At 32.6% G+C, this 11,063-nt stretch overlaps 1 protein-coding gene across 1 annotated transcript; it reads right to left on the reverse strand.

Moving 5' to 3' along the window:
• Nucleotides 1-458: 458 nt before the first annotated feature.
• On the reverse strand, nt 459-9,673 carry LOC140436561 (CCR4-NOT transcription complex subunit 1-like). Its single transcript, XM_072525487.1, has 5 exons — nt 9,357-9,673; nt 8,882-9,088; nt 7,195-8,828; nt 2,433-2,628; nt 459-677 (listed from the first exon to the last, which is right to left on the reverse strand). Exons 1-5 carry the CDS (start codon nt 9,456-9,458, stop codon nt 459-461), a joined length of 2,358 nt encoding a protein of 785 aa, XP_072381588.1. The 5' UTR covers nt 9,459-9,673.
• Between the last annotated feature and the right edge of the window lie 1,390 nt (nt 9,674-11,063).

Raw genomic sequence — 11,063 nt, forward strand, 5'->3', positions numbered from 1 at the left:
TTTCAATTCTTTGCTTTACACTCAAATTCATTTTTACTTAAAATTAATTCTAAGCAATAATACAGAACATTCACGAATTAATACAATTATTGTACTACTTAATTGTTATTGAACGTTACTAAAAATAATTACAGTTTACCAAAAACTGGAAGTAGGCTACTTTTTTGCAATTGATAATAAATAATTTATTTTCTAAGCGCATATCTTTCCAATTATATTCATTAGACCTGAGTATTATACTTTTTTAAAATCAGCTTATTTTTATCGATCTAAAAATGTCCTAAAATACAGGGTGTTACATTTAAAAAAAGAGCCGATGAGGTCATCTGTGTAATGTGTATCACCCTGTATAATGAAATTTTATTGTAAAATGTAGAACATTAAATTTAAAAATCAACGTGTTTAAGATTTTTTTAAAAAGGCTTTTCATTTAGGAAATATCGAATTTATTCCATATTTTACGGACACACTGTATATGAAATTGTGTGGATATCTATCAACATTTCTACTGTATCTAATTCTGATTTCTTTTTCAGATATTCATCCTCTTCGAAACTGCTTTCTTCAATTTTATAAGTTTTTCTTTTTTTATTTTCTCTTAGATCTTGCATGGTTGCCATAATATGCAGCTTGATTTGCTTGATTGCAGCTTGCAGGCTTCTATTTTTAGAAATATGCTACAGGTAGTACTTAAATTTTTAAGTATCAGCAATAATACTATCCATATTTGCATATCCATAATATTGCCTTTGCGTTTCATTTATTTAATCAATTCTTTATTTAACTTTTTTATTATTTAATCCATATAAATTTTATTTTGTATTTTTGAGCTAAATATCTGTATTTCGGTTCCATATTTTAATATCAACCTTTTTTTATACAATTTTGATGTTTTGCTTATCAATTCAATCAATATACCATACACCGTCCTGCAGAAAATAAACGATCTAATCTACCGTTTTTTTTGTTAAATTTTTGTTCCAATCATAGCTTAGTTATTGGTGGAACCATCTTCCCACATAAAAATATCCACAAGGTTACATGGACTGCACCAGGTCTTATAAGAGAAAATCAAATAGACCACATCGCCAGATCAAAAAGATGGAGATCATCTCTTCTTGATGTACGTAATAAAAGAGGAGCAGACCTCACAAGTGACCATCATCTCGTAAACGGTACCATTAAAATCAAGATGACCAAAAACAAAATCATGCGAAACACCAACAGACCAACATACAATCTAAACAAAATAAAAATGGCTCCAGGACGATACATATTTAGGGAGAAACTCCAACTCAAAACAAGAGAACGTGAAGTAAATAGCTGGGAATATTTGGCAGATGTTTTGACAGAAATAGCTGAAGACAAACTGGTAAAAAAGAGAAACATAAAAAAGAATGGATGTCAGATGAAATTTGAAATCTTATCGAGGAAAGAAAACAGCAAAAGAAAGATATTTGTTTTGAAAGAAAGAGTTTGATATTTGAAAGCAAGAACTGTAGAAGAAAGAGCAAACCGACAACAAGAATATGAAACAGTATATAAAGCAGTTAAAAGAAATGCAAGAAGAGACAAAAGAAGGTAAACTGAAGACCTGGTAAAATAAGCTAAAACAGCTGCACAACACAACAGAACTAGAGAGCTATACCAAATTACTAGACGACTAACAAAAAATGGGCTCAACTGTTTAAACATTGTAAGATCCAAGACAGGCGAATTACTTACTACAACAAATGACCAAGTAGAGATATGGAAAGAGCATTTGTTGACTTCGAGCGTGCTTTTGACAGGCTTTTATCTCATGCTAATTTATGAAAGATTTTAGAGCTAAGAAACACCTCGCATAAAATAATTTTCATTATAAAGTCACTATACACTGAGGCGAAATGCAGTGTGACACACAATGGAATCAACAGCGACGAATTTGACATACTTACTGGAGTCAGACAGAGATGCGTGCTTTCTCCGTTTCTTTTTAACATGGTAATAGATTATGTTCTCTACATACTAAACTGCGGCACAAGAGGGATACAATGGACGTTAACCACATACCTAAGCGATCTGAAATACGCCTGAAATAAAATTTCTGGTAATTCAAGGAGAGCACATAAAGATATCAGCCCCTGAATTAGTGTGCATCGACACTAGTTACCTGAAATAGGGTTAAAGATACAATTGACGCCAGAACAATCCGAAAGAATCTCTTTAGCAAACATGCCATACAAGATTTAGCCGTACGGCTCACACTTCATCTAAGGGGAAAATTCACTTATCCCAGATACCTACGGTATCAAAAGAATTAAGTTCTGGTGGGACTCTTTCCATGTTATCGAGTTCTAGGTGACTTGGTACGTAGGTGTATCTCCCAAAAATTTTCGCACGCATCTGGACGTGGAAAGTAGCACAGCATACAATATTGTTAATATTATTACTGCAGTGAATTGCATATTTAACATCTTCCATTTATACATGATACCCATTCCAGAATTCCGGAATCCTTGTACAGATCCAGTGGAGTCGGTACTACATGTTTTTAGAGTGACTTGATAGTCTCCAAATCGTATTTTCCGCCTACGATCTAATGCTTCGCAGTCATATAAGATAGAGTTGACTGTTTCAGATTCTCCACTACAAATTTTGCAACTTGAGTCTTCATGAAACAGCCCCATTGTGTGCAGGTGTCGGTTGAATAGCACATGTCCAGTAAGGAAGCTTGTTATGATTTTGAATTGATTTCATATGTTTTTCTCAGTACTTCAGTTCTTTCAGCTCAAGTCGATCCAATATACATTTTACCATGTGCTTGTCAGGGTATACTTTCCCAATAAGTGATGTGTTCTACTATATTGTGTTAGAATTCACTTTTTTTCGATTGCGGACGTTGCTTTTTGAAACTCCTACGGCCAGCTCTGAACCGAAGTATTTTGTAGTTTATTCTCTTCTGGTTAGTTTACCAGCTGTTTCACTGTGTACTCATCCAGTATCAGTATTTACAAATTAGATACAGGTAGTCGATGTAAATAAGTTTAAAATTTTATTTTGGTTTAGAAAATATGTTAAAAAATATTCTTTTAAATCACATTATTCACGCAAAAGTAGTAAATGCCCTTTAAATGATTTAATAACTTCAAATAAGCCAATAAACTTTAAGGCAAAGTAAATAATGCAGATACTACTTATAATAAATTAAACGAAATACATACGAATTTAATACATACATACAAATTTTAAACATTTTTCTACTGAGAATTTTTGTTATAAAACAAAAAGCATTTATTTTACAAAGATTCAAACATCCATGGGAAAACGTTGCAAGTTTACAATGAAATTGTTATTATAGCTTAAGTTAGAAACTTAAATATCGGTCTTTTAAATAAGATGGTTGTATCTTTTCCCCCCTTCATTTGATTAACCATGTTAAAATAATATTTGTTTGCCTAATCTAATCTAATTTTAAAACTTCTAGAATTTCTTCGAATATAAAGAGAGATCATTTGTCATTCATAAAACATGAATTACTTTTTGAACTATTATGATATAAAGAGTAAATGCTTCATCAATAAACTGGTGCTCTTATGTATTCAATCCATAAGTTATAAAAATATGCTAATTATAAAAATTTGTTAAAATGTGCTAAATTTACAAATACGGCCTAAAACTAAATTGTAAGAAGACAAAAATATTGATCATTAGTAAGAACTCCAACAAAAACGCCCAAATTACAATAGGCGATACACCGTTAGAAAGAGTGGAAAAGGTATGCTATTTGGACTGCAATATTAAGGATACTTGTGATCATAGCTACGAAATAAAAACTCGTATTGAAAAAGCCAGAAGCTCTTTCAACAGCTTTAGGAAGATTCCCTGCAACTTATCTTTAAGTGTCCTCCTCTATGGAGTAGAAAGCTGGAGCCTTACACAAGATGCCATAAAACGATTAGAGACACTTAAAATGTGGTGCTACGGACGTATGTTGAGGGTCTTATATAAGTATGTTACCACACAAGTAACATAACTATTCTCCAGAGGCTAAGAAAAGACAAAGAAATTATTAACACCATAAAAAACAGAAAATTGGCTTACTTCGGCCACATCATGCGTAATAATAAATACCGACGTCTACAGTTGATTCTACAAGACAATATTGAGGGTAAGAGAGGCCCTGGACGTAAACGTACATTCTGGGTGGCCAATCTTAAGAAGTGGGCTGGTCTAACGTCAATAGATCTATTTCGAGCTGCTGTGAATAGAATAAGATGGGTCAATGTGGTCGCCAACATCTCTAGAAGATAGGCACATTTAGAAGTAGTTAAATTTAACCTAAAAAATGTTGACGTGGTTAGTTAAAGATCAATTGAGACTAGATGTTAAAATAAAGCTAGTAGATTATCATTCTGTTTCCAAACAGGTCCTCTCTTTCCAAATACCTTTCCCTGAAGAATGAGTTGCAATAAGCCATATCTGTGTTTATTTCTTATAACATCTTCAAGATATTCTAATTTGCGCTCTTTAATTGTGTTATTGATCTCGCATTCCTTGCCCATTCGACGTAGAAACTAAATATTAGTCACACGATCCACCCATTAAATTCGTAAGAAAACTTAGTGTGGGAAAATATGTACTTGTGAAATTCCTAGGCAGTAAAAGAAAATCCATAACATACAGATATGTTTGTATTATTCAAGGCCTTATGGACAGTAATAATGTACAAATAATGTCTATGAAATCTATTAGTGTTGAAAAGAAGATTTTTATTTGTGATGAAAAAGACATCTCCTTTGTTAATGAAAATCGTAGGTATTTTAGGCATTCTGCCAACACATTATTTTATCCACTGGTGAATGGATCCGTTATGAATTTACTTTGTCAGTGGATGTATTTGAGGCCTAAAACCTGTGGAAAATACTAGATATATACAGTGCACAGATTCTAAACATGTCGGTGGGAGATGGCTTGTATGCGTTGTATTATAGTTGGTGTATGAGAGAAAAAGTTTTCGAAATAATGAAATAACAAATTTTATATTATTATTTGTTATTTCATTATTTTGAAAACTTTCTCTCATACATCGACTATAATACAGCGCATAGAAGCCATCTCCTACAGGCACATTTATAATCTGTTCACTGTAGTTCAATTTATTTTTTCTTATTTTTATATCAACATGTACTTTACATGGAAAGACTTCATTATTTTATTAATTATTTTGGTTTATATTTTTATTAATAAACAAGATTTTTCAGTAAAATGTCGTTATTTATTTATGGCAATGACTGGGTGACAATAATTGGTATTTTGAAAAATTTTGTGGCAATTATTGGTTTTTTTGTCTTTATATGATTTTTAGCTTTACCTTTCTTATAGTGGCAATGACTGGTCATTTACCTCAACTTCAAGAACTGGGTGAGAAATAGAAGAGTAGAATGGAACGATCATATAAGCCAAATGACAACAAATAGAGTAGTAAAGACAGCAAGAGACGGTTCCCCAATAGGAAGACGATCAGTAGGAAGACCATGAAAACGATGGAACAACAACTTACTGGAGGCACATTGAAAAACAGACAGAGTCATGTCTATATAAAAAGCAGAAGAAGAAGCCATCAATATAATTATATTAAATATTTTTTTAAACATAATTTCTAGAAGATAACTTTTAAAATATGCGTAACATGAATGCCCATCTCAAAGGTGCTAAAATATATAAACACAAGTGCATGCCGATAGACACTGTCAGAAGAAGAAGACACTATTTTGACTCCTGTTTTTTTTTTCAAATTCTTATCTACTTTTGTAAATACCCTTGGTCACATCATCCATTTTATCATAGTGTATCTATTAACTTCATTCTTTGCTTCTATAATGTTTATGTTCATTATCTCCTGTTTTTTCTATTGATGAACATATTAATATTTTCTCTTCTGATACTGGATCTGCACCAGTTTTCATTTGATATAATGCATAACAGATCAAATGTTTTGTTTATAATATTAATTCTATATATATTATCTCTTGTTATCTCCTATAATTAGTGTCACTGACACTTCATGACCTTGATGCGAATTGGATATTAATGGGTAATGAGACAAATAATAGCATATGACATTAAAATAATTACTAATATTTATATATAAAGGGCTAAATATTTGTCTGGTAAATCATGAAAATAAATTTAACTCAGAATAAGATAGAAGTTATTCTGAGATAGCAACTAGAGAGCATTATGTATTGATTACAACTTTATGGTGTATGGTAGTATGGAATACGTTTGAAATAAAAAAAAATTGATATGACATTTAAAAAATGTGTAGGTCATATTTTCAATAGTCTCTGTCAGTTCCAGTAACATAGGTTATAGATTAAAAAATGGAAAAATGGAGAAATAAAATTGTAGAATAGAAGTTTTGCTAAAAAACAGTCACATATAGCAGTAAAATACTGGCACATTTTTTAAATAAGGCCAGAAATAAATTCTACGAAAACTACTATTGTTCAAATATATTTAAAAATTAATTCCCAATATACCCTTCTATCAATTTAAAAGACAGTACTGCTAAAACCAAAAAGATACTAATAACATCAACCCCAGTGAATAAAACAATATTGGTCTGCAAAATTTACCCCAAAAATAAATTTTGCTGAGTATGACTGTACTGGATTTACTGTAAGCCAATTGGCTGTAGTACAAGTGTATTACAGTGTACGTCTAGGAAAAAGACTATTACAAATTTAACAATAATCACCAAAACTATAGTATTAGCTCCCTTATAGTATGTGTATATAATAATCAAAAGTGAGTAATATTTTCATCATCAAGAAATAATGCATAATTCAGAATTAAATATATATTATTAATACACATTTCAATGTACTTATCTATACTTTGTTCTACTGAAATACTAAATATTTGTAAAAAAGTGGCATAGTATGCAATCAAATATGCTTACGTAAGTTATTCAACAAGTGGTGACACTATGTTCAGCGCAAAATAGTAAAAACTACCAAATCTAGCAACAAGATTCATAATTATATTATTATGAGAATTTATTTTAAATTGAAATAATCCTTTATTTATTGTTTATAGGCTTACCTTTAATTTGTTGCCCCAAAATATTAAAAAGAATTATTTACAAAAAATTACAACATCTAATGCTAACACAATAAATATTAAAAATATTAAAATAGTAATAATTACCTTTGCAGACATAATGTCATTGTAGTCAAAGTTTCTGTAGGCAAGGGAACAACTTTGCCTAGGGATTCATCTGCTTTTGCTATCTGTGGAACACGTCTATGTAAGAATTTTACACAGGCCATAACAAAAGCTTCTCCATGTTCATTTATTTTATCAGAAAGCCATTTTTCTAATTTTAAGTACTCCCTTCGTGAAGCTAGGCAAGCTAAATCTATAATGAAAGGATATGACTGGGCAGATTGTGCATTCAAAAGGCTTGATAGTGCTTTTAAATCCTGAGCTACATCAAGAATTCTGGACAGCCTGGTTTGATCACATTCACCCCTAACATACCATTCTGCCATAGCATGCATAATAATGGGTTTAATATTGATGTTCTGTGTGTGCCATGCATGATGTAAAATTATGGCAGAGTTAGGATGATTTCCTAAAAATATAGGGATCAAGTTAGTGAGCAAGTCACGTCTTAGTAAAGTAACTTGGCCAGAAATCTGAAGTAATGCTAAAACTAGTACATCTGGACAACTATGTACTGGTATTTTAAACAATTCTTGAACATGTGTATATAACCCACATTCTGATAGGCTCAATAAAAGTTCAACAAGATTTAAAGATCTCCAATTTGCTAATTCTTTGCTATCTTGCTCAGGAGGAGTTTTCAGCACATCAACTGCCACAGGTGCATAAGTATAGTCCACAAAACAAAACACATCTGGATTTTTAAGGATATTCTGTACTAAACTAAACTGTCCTTCTACATTTTGCCATCTTTTATATATCTGATCCACAGGAAATGTTTCTGGGTGAAAACCAAACGTTTGTAAACCTTGCCTAAGTCCATTTATTAATAGACACAATCCTTGCCTATCTTTTACAATGAACTCAGGATGATCTAGTTCAGCAACAATACTATTCCACTGAAAATTAGGAACAATTTCTTTAAGAGCTTGAATTAAGTTATCAATGTTCCATGATGTTCTATTATCAGATCCTTTATTAAAAGATCCTGGTGTTTGAATGGAAATAGAGTCTTCAAGGCCACTGTGTGTTCGGCACATAACAGCAAGGATACGAGATACTATTGCAGGGGAAATATCTCTGCCACCCAATTTCATGAGGTTGTTGCGGCATTCTTCAACAGACGAGGTAAAATTATATCCTAATTCAGTCACTACATCTGATAAAGATGTTTCAAGCATTCCCCCGGATAAACCGGGGCCTTCAGATGACATTTCTGGGGCCAATTCACTATGTTCTGGATACACTAATGGCGCAAGCACTACAGGTACAAGATCCTTGGGAAAATCTCGTTGTAAGGTTTCAAGAAATGTTGTATGGTTGTCGTTAGTAAGACCTACTTCCTTGGGGTTTTTTAGAACAGCAGATATAATGAGGTGAAGTACTTCAGGAGTTGTTTCGTGAAGTCCACCTTCGTGTTGACTGCTACTTCCTTCTGTATCAATATATGACTGAACTAAGGCAGGTACTGTAGTTCTTAAGTGAGCTTGGGCTAGATTTTTGGCTTCTGTATGAGATGAGTGGCAAAGAGCAATGGCAAAAACAACTTCCTGGACAGCTGAGAGGCGAAGGCACTTGCTCAACTGATGGAAGAACTGAGGTCCAAGTTTTAAAGTCTACAACAAAAAATGCATTAAGCATATTTTAATTCTTTACAAATAACACTTACCTTGTGATTTATCAAAGGATTGTCTGTAATATAACAAAGGGCTGTTAACAATGATGGTTTGTTTAACAAACTGGAGCACTGTTCCAATAATGCTTGGTTTTGGGGAGCTGGAGCTGATATTTTATTTGTAGACTCTGAAAAGTCCACTGATGAAAACAGACATTGGAGCAAGTGACGATCCGCCTCCAGACCATGCAAAGAAACAAGCTGTCAAAAAAATATGCTTGTTAAATAAAATTTTGTGAAAAGCGTTCGAAACTAGATGCGTTTTTTGCATTATAATTACATCTGTAGAGGATTCTAAACAAAAAACAACAGTCAAAACACCTTTGTTCATCTTTTCATTACTATGTCGGTAAAAAAGTTTCCTATGTGAAAATTTCAGAAAAACATGGCGGATGATCTAATTTGTCATTTTTTATAATAATCCTGTAGACACGTTTGCACACTGGAAATTTTTAAAAATTGTACTTACTTTAGTTATGTCTCCTACTACTTGCTTATAGTTTTTTTTAGTTAATGTGGCAATCAAATAACTTATTTGTGACAAAGTGAAAGACAACGAGTCTAGGTTCATACTTCCATGAACACGGCCTCGAAAGCTTCAAATACGCTTGAAGCTTTCTTAGGTATATGCTGAGTTTTTATCCAAAAAGTCTTATTTGTTTTTAAAAAATAACTAAATTTTTTATGGTCCAAGACCATCATCGAGTCTTTAATGAACTTTCTCCACTTAATTTATCACACTCATTGTAATTACAGAACTCACGCAACACACAACACATGCACAAATAAAACTCTTATGAACTGCGCAGAATTCAAATGTCATTTGTGTCAAACCTAACAACTACAAACATAGGAATTTAATTATGTTACTGGTTAAAGTCGATTAGAAGTTTTCAAAGTTGTGTAGATTTTTATTGGATTGGACATAATTGACACAGTAGTCTAACCATCATATTATTTTATTATCTTAGTAGTGTAGTAAAGACACTGCTAACGTACTGAGTAAAAACTTGAGTGTTGTTGGTTGTAGTCTGTTTGTGTCAATAGTTTTTCACAAGTCTCATTCACAAATGAATCAAGTGGTTGCTCCTCGCGCTGAATAATATTCTTAAATATCAATCTTTAAGTAGTTATATTTTTCTTGGGCCACACACGATAGTTTTTTCTTCATCGTCATCAAATGAGAAGGTGTTATAAGACTTCGCCTACTTAGCTTTCATGAACTTCTAGTTTTTTAATATATCAATTTTCAATGTTCCCATTCAACAATAGAGGTTCAGGGGATTTTAACATGGACTCCAATCTTTTTACGCTGGAACTAGACTATAGATCTATTTTGTATCCAAAAACACGAATTGGATACCTACATCCTGTTAACATTTTTTAAATCTGACACCATATACTGAATTACATGGTTCAATAAAACACTTTACACCGTGAACAACAATTTATTGAAGACATTATTGTCTGTTTCTTACATACTAGTTTTATATAAGGATACACGGTCCTTTCATCTGCTGTCTGAACTGAACATTCACATTTATTCGACTGAGTGATAACATTTGCTTATATTAATGATTATTATATAGAATTCAGGCTTTATTATACACGCTCAGTTACACTTGGACCAAGAATATCCAGGACTTATGTAGGATTATCTACTGAAATGGCAGTGCATCATTTCGTACAGAAGATGGAGTATAATTTCTCGATATAGAGGTTACAACACACTCTATGAATCAATTACAAGAGAGTTCGACTGAAAGGGATAGACGAAAAGAACTGCTGGTTGATTTATGGCATGTTGTAGAGCCTGTGATATATGCAACGTTACTGGGGAACACATTATAAATCCAGGCATTAACATGGATTTATAACACGGTGATAAAACTAACAATAACATATGCATCACTGGTATGGTGGCCGAATGAGTAGCAAAAAATTGCCATCCTCGAACTGAGCAAAATGCAAAGACTTGCTTGCCTTGGAATTACAGGGGTCTAAAGGGCACACCGACAGCAGCTATGACAGTACCCTACTAGACCTCCCTCCTTCACATTATAAGGAGGGAGTCGAGAAAAGTATATTATAGAATTTTAGAAAACCTGAGTAAGGTAATGGTTGTATTAGGACAGTGACGTTATAAACGACCATATGGTACCAGACTTCTGACGAT

Source organism: Diabrotica undecimpunctata, chromosome 1 (assembly GCF_040954645.1).
Source record: "Diabrotica undecimpunctata isolate CICGRU chromosome 1, icDiaUnde3, whole genome shotgun sequence".
Classification (NCBI taxonomy): domain Eukaryota; kingdom Metazoa; phylum Arthropoda; class Insecta; order Coleoptera; family Chrysomelidae; genus Diabrotica; species Diabrotica undecimpunctata.